At 54.4% G+C, this 13,566-nt stretch overlaps 5 protein-coding genes across 5 annotated transcripts; 3 read left to right on the forward strand and 2 right to left on the reverse strand.

Moving 5' to 3' along the window:
* Positions 1–1,165: 1,165 nt before the first annotated feature.
* Positions 1,166–4,345, forward strand: C8A04DRAFT_29568 (Sfi1 spindle body protein-domain-containing protein; the record flags this gene model as incomplete). Its single annotated transcript, XM_062781052.1, has 3 exons — positions 1,166–1,211; positions 1,365–4,127; positions 4,182–4,345. The coding sequence occupies 3 exons, from the start codon at positions 1,166–1,168 to the stop codon at positions 4,343–4,345; spliced, it is 2,973 nt and encodes a 990-aa protein (XP_062636171.1).
* A 673-nt stretch (positions 4,346–5,018) lies between these two features.
* C8A04DRAFT_29569 (translation protein SH3-like domain-containing protein) lies at positions 5,019–5,568 on the forward strand (the record flags this gene model as incomplete). Its single annotated transcript, XM_062781053.1, has 3 exons — positions 5,019–5,037; positions 5,108–5,220; positions 5,287–5,568. The coding sequence occupies 3 exons, from the start codon at positions 5,019–5,021 to the stop codon at positions 5,566–5,568; spliced, it is 414 nt and encodes a 137-aa protein (XP_062636172.1).
* A 1,490-nt stretch (positions 5,569–7,058) lies between these two features.
* Positions 7,059–8,463, forward strand: C8A04DRAFT_38017 (Mo25-like protein; the record flags this gene model as incomplete). Its single annotated transcript, XM_062784083.1, has 4 exons — positions 7,059–7,166; positions 7,292–7,349; positions 7,432–7,919; positions 7,996–8,463. 4 exons carry the CDS (start codon positions 7,059–7,061, stop codon positions 8,461–8,463), a joined length of 1,122 nt encoding a protein of 373 aa, XP_062636173.1.
* A 610-nt stretch (positions 8,464–9,073) lies between these two features.
* On the reverse strand, positions 9,074–10,960 carry C8A04DRAFT_29571 (uncharacterized protein; the record flags this gene model as incomplete). The annotated part of the gene is made up of 1 exon (XM_062781054.1): positions 9,074–10,960. The coding sequence occupies one exon, from the start codon at positions 10,958–10,960 to the stop codon at positions 9,074–9,076; it is 1,887 nt and encodes a 628-aa protein (XP_062636174.1).
* A 554-nt stretch (positions 10,961–11,514) lies between these two features.
* Positions 11,515–12,660, reverse strand: C8A04DRAFT_29572 (uncharacterized protein; the record flags this gene model as incomplete). Its single annotated transcript, XM_062781055.1, has 1 exon — positions 11,515–12,660. One exon carries the CDS (start codon positions 12,658–12,660, stop codon positions 11,515–11,517), a length of 1,146 nt encoding a protein of 381 aa, XP_062636175.1.
* Positions 12,661–13,566: the final 906 nt, after the last annotated feature.

A 13,566-nucleotide genomic window follows, 5' to 3' on the forward strand; every position in this document is an offset into this window, starting at 1 on the left:
GATGCCGTTTCACAAGCCGAAGCTGTCAACCTCTCACCTCCCTCCCTTAGCAGCAGCCTAATCGATGAGTAAGATTGTTGTACATGAGCACCCGGGTCGAAGCCGAACAAAGTAGTCGGGTGGGGGGGGAACTGTACCAAGTAGCAATCCTTGAGCTTCATAAACGCCTCGACGCATTTGTCTTTGTGAACTGAGTTGTAATCCGCAAAGACGCACTGGCCATATACGGCTGCCTACATGCCTTTAGCTTGGTATGATTGGATGCGTGTCTAGTTGACCTCACCTCGGCGGAGCATTTAGAGACGGCTTGGGCAAACCGTTGAATAGGCCGGGTTGTTGGCTTCATTGTTTGTTCTTTGTCAGGTGCCGGGTGTTTGCTCCTTTTCTTTGAGGAAGGAGAAGAAGATGTGAGACCTGGGGAGCAGCCGGAAAGAAGGATCCCGCCTTCGTTGTAAAGTTAGGTCGGGGTTCGGTGCTCACTTGACGAGGTTCTTATCAATTTTCATTTCGAAGGTTCGGATGCATCTGCACGGCGGTTGAATTACAGTGTACAAAGACAGTGTATAAAACAACGAGCACTGTATCGATGAGCATCCCCAGCCTCATTCAGCAGTGATCCCTGCAGCGATCCGAGCGCCCTTGACACCCCAACATCACATGCCCCGCCGGGCCGTGGCCCGCGTCTTGACGCGGTCTTCGACGCGTCCCTTGCTTCCCTTTTCTCCTCGAACAACTTTCGGTGTCTGAACTACACGGGTTACGTCGTCAATTTGCGCTTGCCTCAGCAAAGCTTATATTCATCTCCCAACTTTAATCTGGACTCACTATTGCGTTGTGCACTTTAATCGCACTTCCCTTTTCGAAATCGAAGACACGAACTTTGCTCGCGCTTTGCGCATCACATTCATCGCATTGCGCTTTTCGCATTTCCACGTCGCAATTTCGCCGCGCTGTTGCCGGTACTACATTCACACCCTTCTTTTTTTACTTCTCCTAGAGCTATCATGCTTCGGAGTTACCTTCCCCAATCATTGACATGCAACACCAACGGTTTTCTGCTTTTCATCATGACCCTCCCGGCCATCCTCATGACTCTCCTCCTGACACCAATAATCCTTCTGGCGCCGGTGTTCCTTCTACTGTCGCCGATAACCCTACTCCTCCCATGTTCCGCTTCATTAATGGTCGTCATGAGTCGTACTCTGACGAAGGTGGGTGACCTGTTTTCCTCGCTCCTTCCCCCTATCTCCTCACCATCTACCTCCGGGTTCTCCCTGCCCATCCGCGTTCGCAAGGGACTTGTCGCGCGCTTCCAAGCGCGATCTCTGTAAGCGATGCCGGCTGATCTGTGACCCCCACTATAGATATCGAGTTGGTCCACGAAATTGTCACCCTCGCAGAGTCTCTTTATCCGACCCTTCCAGAGAGAGACCGTCTCCCGACCAACGCCTTGTTCATTGCGGCGGAAGACATCCTCCCTCGCTATGGCCTCGACCCCGAAAACACACCATCCCACATCGCCCGGCTCATCTTTAAGATTGGAGGGCAGCGATCTGGGAACACTCTTGGTGACAAATTCCGTTCTGTCTTAGGAGGACTGGGAATCCAACTCGAATTCATCCCGAGCAGCCCATCCGCGCGGCCCGGGTCCGGCGCTTCGACCGCGCCCAGCTACACCCGATCAACCGGGGGCCTTTCAGACCCTAGTGAGACGCTCGAGATTGCGCTAGGGATTGGCGGGAATCAACAGTATGATGTACGACATTTTGGAGATTTCGACGATACCGGGCCCGAAGCCCCATCCGCTGAACAACGAGTTTCCCCACAAATTCTACCCGACCTCGCGACCGAATTTGGACTTGAATCTGGACCTGAGCTTGGATCTAGCTTTGAGGGTGGAGATCATGACGAACCCATTCATGCCGACCCGAGATCCTTTGCTGTGGAGGATGTGGATCTGGACCTACTTGAAGAAAAACTTCAGTACCTGAGAGAACAAGAGGAACTGCGACTTACCGAGAATCTCCTCGCCAATTGGCACGAAAATGCGTGTCATGCGAAACACGTCAATGACCAATTGCTGGCCATCGCCGTGGAGTACGACAATGAGGACCTCATGGGTGAAGTACTCGATATCTGGGAGGAAGAAGCTGCCGCGGCCGCGGAGTTGAGACTCAAGGCCGAGGATGCGGCCAGACACGAGGCATACGTGGCCAAGATGGAGAAACGCGCCTCAAGAGTACACGAGATTTTCACTATTTGCACCGTTCTTGCGCAGTGGCAAGAACAGGCCCATGAGGAGATTGAGAGGACAGCCGTGGCTCGTAGGCATCTTGTGCGAAAGCGGGCCTTTGAGGGATGGCACGCGCAGCTTGTCGAAGACGAGACGAAAGTCAAAAGTTTCATCCTGGGCAATGCGCTCCAGAAATGGAGTCAAGTCGCCCTGCATCACGAGGTGCGTTATGGAGTCGCCGCGCAATGGCATCAGCAACAGCTCTGCAATCAAGTCATCGATACCATGAGGGAAGAGTGCAAGGAACGCACAGCCGACGAATTTTACGCCGTTGGCCTCGTCAACCAAAGCCTGGACACCTGGGCCGGCAAGGCGCGCGATCTCCAAGACGAGTATCAGGTGGCTGTCGCTCTGGATGAACGGCTCGTGCTCGACGAGGTAGTTAATATCTGGCTTGAAGAGGTCGATGCTCAGCAGTACCACGCCTATGAAAGCACCCGGCAGTGGCTTGTCCAGGGTTGTCGGAAAGATCTCGAGTACTGGCAGGAGCAGGCGAGACTCTTGGCCCTACTGAGGCAGCACAATGCCAGGCAAGACCATGATGCAAAGTGTCAGGCCCTAGAGATATGGGGTCGGGCTCTCCAGGATGCAAAGAGCGAGGCGGCGCTCGCCGACGCCTTCCTCACGCAGGAACCTATCGACCACTGGGAGCGTCAGATGAAGCTTAAGCTGTGGATCGATCGGGATGAATATGAAACCAAACTGGATGTTCTTGAACACTGGGCCCTGGAGGAAAAGCTGGCTTGGTACAAGGGCCATTTGGAAAAACAAACAAAACGACAAACTCTCAACACTCTATTTACTGCCGCCCGGCAAGCCCGCGGTGAGCGTGAACGACACGAAGAGGAGGCCGACTATGTCGACACCTACCATACACAAAACGACGTCTTGGACGCCTGGGCGGACGGGGTCGATCAGATGTGGAAGCATCAGCAAAACGCCCATCTTGTGAATCTCTACCGCTCCACAAAACCGTGCCTCGACCATTGGCGGGAGCAAAGTCAGCAGAGTCAGGCCCGGGCCACATTTTCTCGGAGAAAGGCAGACAAGCATAGAGCTAGATCTATCGTATCTGGCGTCTTGGAGGAGTGGCCAGGTATTGCAGAGGGTGCACGGAGGGAGCGACTGATGACTTCACTTCGCCAATTTCGGCGGAAATACAAGGTGGAGCTGGCAGAGGAGTGTCTGGGCAAGTGGCTGGATGCTGCCGCTGATGCACTTGATGCCCAACACGACGCCCGCCAAACTAATCTCCATTACAAGCGAGAGGATCTCGACGACTGTCTCGAGCTGTGGAACCGCGCAGCCAAGCAAGCGGAGGGCATCCGGCAGGTTGCTGCAGACGCCGAAGCAGAAATGTATTGCAGCAAGTGGCAAGCACAACTCCACGAAGTGCAGGAAAATATGCAAGACGCCGTGGAATACGATGCTGAGCAAAACCGCAAGCGATGCTGGGAGAAGTGGGAATTTCAGACATTGCAAAACGGGGGCAAACGTCACCTGGCTCAGACGCTCCAAGAGAAGAATGAGCGCCGCGTCCGCCGCAAAGTGCTAGACGAATGGCAAATAAAAGCTGTCCCTGAAGCCACAACACGGGACAACAATTCACGCTTCAACACCCTCTCCGCCAGACGCAGTGTCCGACAACAACTCTCCCGATCCTCCACAGGCGGGCTCGGCGGACCAAGTTTCTACACGGCTAGCCAACTTGCGACCGTTCCCACTCCACGACGCGAACCGGGCTCTGCTACCCCAGCACCCCTTGGGCCGATGCTCGAGTTCGACGAAGATCAAGACCCGTTAATACCGGACCCTCAGGATCCAGGGTTTATGAGTACGCCAACGAGATGGACAGGCAGCACACGGACGCTTGCACATCGACCTATAGGGATGTCGACATCAACGCCCTCGGCCATCTTGCCATCTCCATATGAGCGGGAGTTGAGACGGCGGATTTATGGAGGGGGTGCAATGAGTGGATTGCGGCCGAGAGGGCCGGTGGTGGAGTTTGCGGACATAAATGAAGAATCGGCGGAGGATTTGTATGAGTGATGATGGAGTAATAATGGTTCTGTTTTGGGTTGGGTTTATTGAAGTCAAAACGAGCAATGGAGTTGTGTTTGGAGACGGGAGAAGGCAAAGGCGAAACAGGTTTATGCATTTGGCTCAGAAGGGGGAGAGCTTGTTTTCAACATTGGTCATGGCGTTTTGGTCTTGCATTGGTCGGAATGGGGAAATGGGCCGCAAAAAGGCTACATGGCATGATTTATTTGAGGGAGTTGCTTGTTTTTTGGTCGTTGGATATACCCGAGACTTGCATAGCACTGCATTGCTGGGCGTTTGGACTGGCCCGGATTTGGCCAACCCGCTTTCGATTTGAACAAGATGTGGATAGACGAAGCCATACAGAGACGTGTTGCGGGCAATAAATTCTTGTCTAAAAAGCTCACCTGCTGCTTGCGAGTGATTAGTTTGGCGTAGTCCGTAATTCATGCTTCAAAATGTTGGTTGAAATATGAACCTGGCGCGAAGGGAAGTGGTCACGTGATGGCACCGACATTTGCGCCCTAGCTGTAGAAACCCACACTTGAAGGCGGTCAGCGATTCTGCCAGGGCGGGACCATTTTTTCACGAACCCACAGAAATCCAAATTTGTTTTTTCCTCTTCAAGATCACGGCGATCCAACAGTCAACTCCGAATCTCCGGTCGGCACAATCCACCACAATGGCGAAGGTCAACGCAAGTATGTTACAGAAATCAACTCCCACCATCAATGTTAATTAAGTCTTTGGAAACTAATGTTTTTGTTGCAGACGTCTCCTCCTCGCGTCGCAAGTCGCGCAAGGCGCACTTCAGCGCTCCTTCCAGCGTCCGCCGCAACATTCTGAGCGCCCCGCTCAGCAAGGAGCTCCGCGAGAAGTACAACGTATGTTTCCTCAATCTTATTCCTCGTCTATTTAATTCACACCAAGTCTTCTAACATCCAACGTAGGTCCGGAGCATCCCCATTCGCAAGGATGACGAGGTTCAGATCGTCCGCGGTCTGAACAAGGACAAGGAGGGCAAAGTGACCTCGGTGTACCGCCTGAAATATGTCATCCACGTCGAGCGCGTCACCCGCGACAAGGCCACCGGCCAGAGCGTGCCCCTGGGCATCCACCCCAGCAACGTGGTCATCACCAAGCTCAAGCTCGACAAGGACCGTGAGGACATCCTGGCCCGCATCAAGGCCGGCCGCGACCAGGTCGCTCGCGCCAAGAAGAGCAAGGCTTGAATTTGTTGAGCTCCTTGGTGTTTCGACGAGCAAGAACAAAACCTCGTTTCGGTTGTCATGATGACAAGGAATACCCACGACATTGCTTTTCGTTGAACATACTTTCACCGCCCGGTCGGCAAAACGGCGTCTCACGGCTTCGGTCTTCGGAGGAGTTGCATGGTTTGGGAAATAGCTGTGGATTCATCCCCATCTTTCCAGGTGGTACAGCATGGGAAACGGGGTTCTGGGATCTTATAGGCAACGTCAACGAATCGAGACATTTTGTTCTCAATGGCCATTTCACAAAGCTGGACGCGTTGCGTATGCTGTGAAATGTTCCATGGGAGGTTTTTCCCGAAGCTCCGCCTACGGCTTGCAAGTTCTGCAGAGCTTGCAGGTTCCGTAGAGGCTCTTCAGATGTTCTGTTGACATGCTTACTGACTGATGATGTGTCCGCACTAATCGCCACCACACAGCAACAAACTTGCTGCGTCCAGCATTGGCAGCCACATGAGCATCTGGTCATTCGGGATGACCAGTGGGACTTCGGTTCCGTTCGTGGTAAATGCACCTCACGTAGACGGATCCATATTCCGGTAAGGCAGGCAAAAGAAACCGCTAGGATATCTCCGCGTTGACCACTAGACCGATGGTTTTCGAGGTATACGACTGGCGAAGAGCAAGCCCAGCATGGGGGATCACCAGTTCCCCATTGCTCTCGTCTGCAGACTTCCATGGAGATACTTCGATGAGAATGGAGGTTTGATGTCGAGATACAAACTTGGTGTAGAATGTAGATTGGCTGCACAGATGGCAGACCAGGTGTTTTATTTCAATAGGCTCGAAATAAAGGAATGTTAGCCTTCAGGTAGTCAAATTGATGAAGTTTCCACTAGACACTGGCTTGAGGGCGCCCCTCCTCGCCTCGCATCCTTATCATTGATAAGGCGATAAGATGGGCATGACGACCCTGGGCACCACGAGGTATTTCTAGAGCTTTGCCGTTGGGAATTTATTTTCTTAGAATTTGTGTAGAGTAAATTAATGGATCCTGCACAATAATTCGGACAAAGCCGATAATACTTCACTCTCTGTTATTTTTCTACGAATCTTGTCCATTAACTTAAAGCTCGTCGTTGTGTTGTTGTTTGTTGTTGCATCACTGGTTGCCGGGGATGTGGGACAGGTACCTTTCTGGGCGGCAACGGCACCGTTGAGTTTCCATCCCGCAACTCCAGAGACGAATCTCAAGCTGCCAAACTCGTAACGACGGCCCGATAAATAGCACCACAGAGAAGTGTTTCGCCAATTCGAGCGTCCGAGTGATTGGAATTCGAGCCCGCAAATTACTTTTTGGGCGTTCAAACCCGCCTTTTCCCCTTACCCCCCAAAAGCTTCGAATGGGCGCGGCCCCCCCCCGCCCAACTCTACCACATCTTGTTGACGATTTGTCGACTGCCCCGCGAACGGTAAAACGAAACCGACAAGACACCCGATCAGCCAAAAGAATGGCGTTCCTTTTTGGGAGAACACGGGCAAGGACAAATATACTAGATCTGTCGAAGCAGGCGAGGGACCATGTGACGAAGCTGGAGGGGCCGCAGGGGGCTGCGAAGGTAGGTAAACAACCACAGAGCAGATTGTCTCTCCCTACGCCCGCGTTTTCCACCTCCTTTCTTTTTGGAGAACCGTACTTGCGGGGGGCTATCTTTAGTTCGGCCGGCTGACTTCAAGTTCCCAGGCCGAGGAGTTGGCAAAGGTACTCGCGCAAATGAAACAGATTCTTCAAGGCACACACGGTGCGTTCGGTTTCCTCGGCTTTTATCCTTTTCTGTCCTACATCCGCGATCAGCCCAAACACGACACATCGCTGACCACCAGTAGATGCCGAGCCGAGCACAGAACAGACCTACCAACTCGTAACCGGCATGATCGAAGAAGACCTGCTCTACCTCCTCGCCAAACACCTGCACCGCCTGCCCTTCGAGTCTCGCAAAGACACCCAAGTGATATTCTCCTACATCTTCCGCTTCCGCCCACCAACGGGGCCCCAGCAGCCCGAGCCGCTCGCCCTCGCCTACGTCGTTGAACAGCGTCCGCAGGTGCTAGCGGAACTATGCAGGGGGTACGATCACAAGGAGAGTGCGACGCCAGCGGGCACGGTTCTCAGGGAGGTGCTGAAGAACGAGGCGGCCGCGGCGATTATACTGTATGATGATGGGCCGGAGCCTGGGTCGTCGAGTGAGCATGGGGTGGCGGGGATCAACCCGGATCGGCCACAGAGTGGGAGGGGTGTGTTTTGGCACTTTTTTGATTGGATTGATAAGAGCTCTTTTGAGGTGAGCGCGGATGCGTTTACGACGTTCAGGGTGAGTCGAATTTTCGGGGGCGGCCTGCTGCGTTGTGGTAGGGAAAAGCATGACGGGAGCTGACACGCGCCGTTAGGAACTCATCACCAAGCACAAAGACCTAGTGCCGCGGTACTTGGCCGTAAACTTTGACCTCTTCTTCGACCGATACAACAACATCCTGGTCCAGTCGAACAGCTATGTAACAAAACGGCAATCCATCAAGTTGCTAGGCGAAATCCTTCTGGACCGCGCCAACTACAACATCATGACGGCGTATGTCGACCGGGGCGAGCACCTCAAAATTTGCATGAATCTCCTGCGTGACGACCGCAAGATGGTGCAGTATGAAGGGTTCCACGTCTTCAAGGTGTTTGTTGCGAACCCGCACAAGTCGGTGCCGGTGCAAAAGATTCTGATTATGAATCGGGACAAGCTGCTGCAGTTCCTGTCACATTTTCTGGAAGATCGGACCGAGGATGAGCAGTTCATCGATGAGCGGGAGTTTCTGATCAAGCAGATTCGTCTTTTGCCGCCTGCCCCTGTGCCACCAGTACAGCGGTAGGCTGGTAGGCTTGAAAACGAGGACTAGAAACTAGAAGGGGGGGGGCAGTGACACTTTAAGGCGAATGAATGAATGGTTGAAGGGTATCTCTGCTGTGGTTGTATCCGTGAGCTCACGGACAGGGGAAACGACGGCGTTTGGGCGTAATGGGAGCAGTGGTTATTAGCTTGTGGTTCATGGCATGGCACGCCCTCGCATTGGCACGGCAGCGGATACAGTGTAAGCGGCGCGAGTCTGTCTCTTACAGCGTCATGACGGGACGATCGGCGGTGGTCGGTCGGCAGGAATCGGCTGGCTGGCATGGAGGTTCTGAGGTGTTCCGCATGGGGAGAATTGATATCATTGCATGGCAAGGGTGGCGGGTGTTCCGGACATAGGCAGCAATATATTCCCATCCACTTTGTGATAACTGTATGTGGTCTAACTCATCAGTAACTCAACGCATGTGGCATTGTAATGTTGGGTATTAGCCTTGCCCTTCTCCTCCGCCTTCCACTCTTCTTCGAGGGCTCAAATCATCGCAAACCGGAGTCATGAAAACCATAATAAATGCAACGCCAAATCCGAACCAATGAAGGTACTCATTGATCCCACCAAGCCCTCAAGCTCCCTAAAACCCTTCCTCCGCAAAGCCATACCCACCATAACGATCATCCTCATCATCCTCATCCCAAACTGTATACCCCCTCCCACCGTCCACCGCAAACCCACTCCCACTCCCACTCCCACTCCCCTTCCCATTTCCATCCCCGCAATAAGTTACAGGCACCAACAGCGGCGGAATCCCCTTCATTATACTATCCCGCCTATTATCCACCCACAAACCCGCCGTGTACTCGCGCAGGCCTGGTTTAGCCGCAGAGTTGCTCTTGTTCTGCAAGCCGCTACCTCTCGACGATCTTGACGAGGACGGCTTTGACGGCCGCGGCGGTCGAATAAGCGTACCGGTGTTGAGACCCAATCGTAACGCGGCACGGATCATGTGACGGGTTCGGTGCGGGGGGAGGCGGATTTGGGTGGTGTATTTGTTGTTGAGGGGTGGTGGGGTTGAGCGGGGGGTGTAGCCTGTGTGGAGGGGGTTATCGTTGTCGTCGTCGTCTTGAGAGGAGGGGCTGCTGCTGGTCTTGTTGTTGTTATTGGTATTGCTGGGATCGTAAGGGTCGTAGTAGGTATGGTTGGGGTCTGAGGGGTCGTGGTGGCGGTGATGATGGGGATTTTGAGCGTTAGGGAGTGAGCTAGAGTCGAGGCTGTGATGGTTGGGACCGGCTTGTTGATGATATTGGTGGATATCGGGCTGGTTGAGAAGGCGATTACGGTGGCGATGGCGGCAGCCATCGTAACCGGGGTTGCCGTCCTCCTCTTCATCGTCGGAGACGTGATGCTGGGCATGGCGGGAGTTGGGGTTCGGCAAGCCACTGTAGTAGCTAACCGGCGAAACCGCTCCAGCCTTTCCAACCCGTTTACCCTCACCATCATTGGACGTATCAGTCCGCTCCAAAATTGGGGCCGGGAGCAGAGCCGCGGAACCCTCGCCTCTTCCCTGAGAACCTCCCGTACCCATCTCCTTCTCCAAACTCCGCTTGAGGTCCGGATTTAACTTCGACCCCTTTCCTCTTACACTCTTTCTGCTAGCAGTAATGCGATGGTTCTGCGATTTCTTCGACGATTTTGCCACCGAAGCCCCCTTGACCCGATCGAGAGCCTGGGAGGTGGGAATCTTAGCCCGATTTTGCTGGAGTCGTTCCTGCGCCTGATTCGAACCCGAATTCCCAACTTTCACGCCCTTTTGGTTTCTTTGACTTCCACGAACACTACCATGGCCACCTGAGCCCCCTTTGTTCGACCTCTTTCTCGTTTCCAGCTCCATCGTCCCATGCGTGTCGCCTTCTTTGGCGGGCGGGGGATTCTTTGCAGCCAGCAGAATAGCATTCTTCAGTGCCGCTTGCACAATCCCACTGCCGGTGAACCTCTTGGGTGCGTTGTTCGTGATGTCCGCCATTTCCTCTCGCCGCTCCTGCTGTTGCGGATGCGGCTGGTCCGGTTGCTGCGGGCAGTGAGAATGGTGTGAATGTGACAACTGGTGGGATTTGACAGCGAAAGGTCCCGCGCTCCCTGTTGGCCTTTGATTCCCCTGCTCCAAAGGTATGTCACCTTTGATGTCGCCGGCTAGCCTGCGTAGGATATAACGCTGGGCGGTTGTGTGGCGATGAAGCTTGGAAAAGATGCGGGTGTTGGTGGTGGTTTTGGAAGTCTTGCGGATGCCAGCAGAAGAGGCCCGAGTGGTTGATGAAGAGATATCACCTATTTGCAAGACTGAGGTAATGGTTGAAGATGCGTTGTGATTCCCAACTACCGCCGGGTTTGTGTGAGGGACTGTGGGTTCGAAACAAGCGCTGGTATAAAGCGGGCTTGGGGCGATCGCAACCTGCGGAGTGGTGTCGATATTGTCGCTAGCCGGTACCTCCTTTTGAGGGCTACTGGCAGAAGCGCTAGCCATGTTGATGGTTTGGGTTGATTCTTGTTTCTGAGAATGAGAAAGAGAGCAAGATATTGCGCCGAGTTGCGGTTAAGAGGGTCAACGAAAGGTTTCCTAGCGGGGGCAAGAATGGTAACTCGTGGGAGATAAGATGACTTGTGGTTGAAGAATTTGGAACTTTGTTGCTGTGAGATGTGGGAGTTATAAGAGATGAAGGAAGACCGGGTTGGTGGGAGACAATATCAGTTACCGTTCAAGGAAGGAACCAAAATCGTTTCACAGAACACCTATTGTGTCGACAATAAACAATAGGAGCCAAAGGCCAATCGACTGCATTCCATCCACAATTTCGCACCTTCCACTGCGGGATACACGTTATTGTTTCTGAACATGTAGACTTGGGTATTAATGCTTTCTATCCGCCGCCAGGTCCTGGACCGCCACGCTGGGGCACGGGTATTAAGCTTCGTAAAGAAACGCAACGCAGCAACGCTTGGTATTACGTGTCGGCTCGGGAGCACCGTCCCATCATGGTGACGTCTCTGGGCCCTCTCTCGGACACCTCAACCTCACCATCACATGTACAAGAAGCATGGCGTATCCGGCAGCTTCGCTTCGAAGCACAGCGGCAGCCGCATCGGCTCGACCGATACGTCCCTCACGCACACATCGGTCGCGGCATCCCACACGTGTACCTCGCCGCTGGGCGCCAGGTGTACTATCTCTGCCCGACGGCCCCGACCCGGCCCAGGCGCGATACCGGGACCCGTGCCCATACCCCTAGTAGACACGGGCGTGGCCACAGGCATGTCCTCGATCAACTCCCGCATGGCGGACTGCATTTCAAGCAGAGACACATTGCGGGTAAACCCGCGCAGGCCCAGCCGAGGGCACATGCGGCTGGCGTTGAGTTTCGGGTTGTTCTCGGATACGCGGCCGAGGTAGAGGCTGAGGGAGAGGTTGCGCACGGTTACAGGGCGGCCAGCAAGCGGCTGGAGAGCCAGTGCGCAGATACTGCGCATGCGTAAGCGGAGGGTGGTGAGCCGGGAGAGCAGAGGGCGGATGAAATTGCAGAAGTGTATCGGAGAGCTGGCGTCGGTATTGTCATTGTCATTGTCATCGGAATTGTCGCTATCATCGTCGTCTCCCGCTGCCGCGACGCCATCGTCCTCGCCGAGGATATCGGTCCCACATAGATCCAGGTCCAGCGAGGTGATGTGGGTTAACACGCTGAGATACGGCTGCAGACTACGGATGTTGAGGTAGTCGGTTTGCAACGGATCGGCGGGCCAGGCGCGATTGGGCCAGCGGGCGGCGAAGCGCACTGTTTTCAGTTCACGATACTCAAGCAGCATCACCGAGAAGCGCACCAAGTTTGCCGGCGTGTTAAAGCAGACGAGGTCGGTGTCGGGTTCGTATTCATCGGGAAGGGCAGGAGGTTGTTCGGGGAGCCCGTCGAGCACAATATCAACACAACGCAGCGACTTGCGCAGCATGGCTCGTGTCTCGTCCATCGCCGGAGACTTGCGGTGCACCAGGCGGCTGATGACACGCGGAGTGAACTCGATACGCGGGTAGAAGGCGGGGAAAGCGAGGCTATACCAGCGTTTGGAAACGGCCAGCCGGCCAATGTCTTGTTGAAAGAAGGATGGTGGCAGACACTCGAGAACCATGAGCCATATTTCCGAGGGGAGATGCGGGATGGGCGCGGGGCCCACCATTTTGGATATGGGAGCTGAGCGAAGCGGTGATGGTGGTGGTGATGGTGGTGGTGACAAAGGAAGCGGTGGCCGAGCCGATATGGTTGAGCGTAGGCGAGGCGGAAACGGGGTGCGAGAGCCGGATGACCTCCTTCGTGGTGGCTTCCGCCGACCTGGTGATAAATTAGAGTTGCACATAGGAAGGTTTGGGCAATTGGCACACTCGACGAACACCGAGAGGCGCGGGGGACGCCGTTGGAGCGTGACCTTGTGCTGTTTATGAACGTTCCAAGCCCCCGGGCCCGAAAAGGAGACGGTATGCCTTCAAGTGTCTTGGGATTGGCTCAGAGTTGGAGTCCAGGCTCAATCCCAACAGACGAAGGCCAATGGGCTGCACACTCGGGCACGAGAACAGACACAAGCAGACAGGCGGACAAGTAAAAAGTGCCAATCGCGCCCACAGTTTCAGAAATGGACCAGAAATGGGCCAGCCAGCCTTGGTCCAATCTCAAGCGAAATCTCGGGCTGCCCGCTGCGCCTGGATGCACCCAGCCGTCGAGTGAGCGTCAGATCCCACACGCCATAGGCCGGTCATGGTCGTGAGTGGGCAGTGAGAGCTGAATCATCAATCCATTGAGAGAAACCGCTGCGGCGCGATTGCTTGGAGGAAACCTCCCGTTGCCTTGGATAAGACCTTTGAAACTTTGCCAAATTTTAAAGGTTTGCCAATCCATCCGAGGGGGGGGTTATAGTCCGGAGAACCGGCTCACAGACGATCTGGACGCAGTCCGGTTTGATGGCGAGGATGGCGCCGTTGCCCAAGGTGGTGCTGTTGCCTGCTTTCAGATACCTAATCTGGGAACAAGAAATGCAAAAGGAAGGAAGGATGGCGGCCGATTCGGTTCCAGATTGAAGCACTGAATACAG

This window comes from Dichotomopilus funicola (assembly GCF_033296635.1).
Source record: "Dichotomopilus funicola strain CBS 141.50 unplaced genomic scaffold C8A04scaffold_40, whole genome shotgun sequence".
Lineage (NCBI taxonomy): Eukaryota > Fungi > Ascomycota > Sordariomycetes > Sordariales > Chaetomiaceae > Dichotomopilus > Dichotomopilus funicola.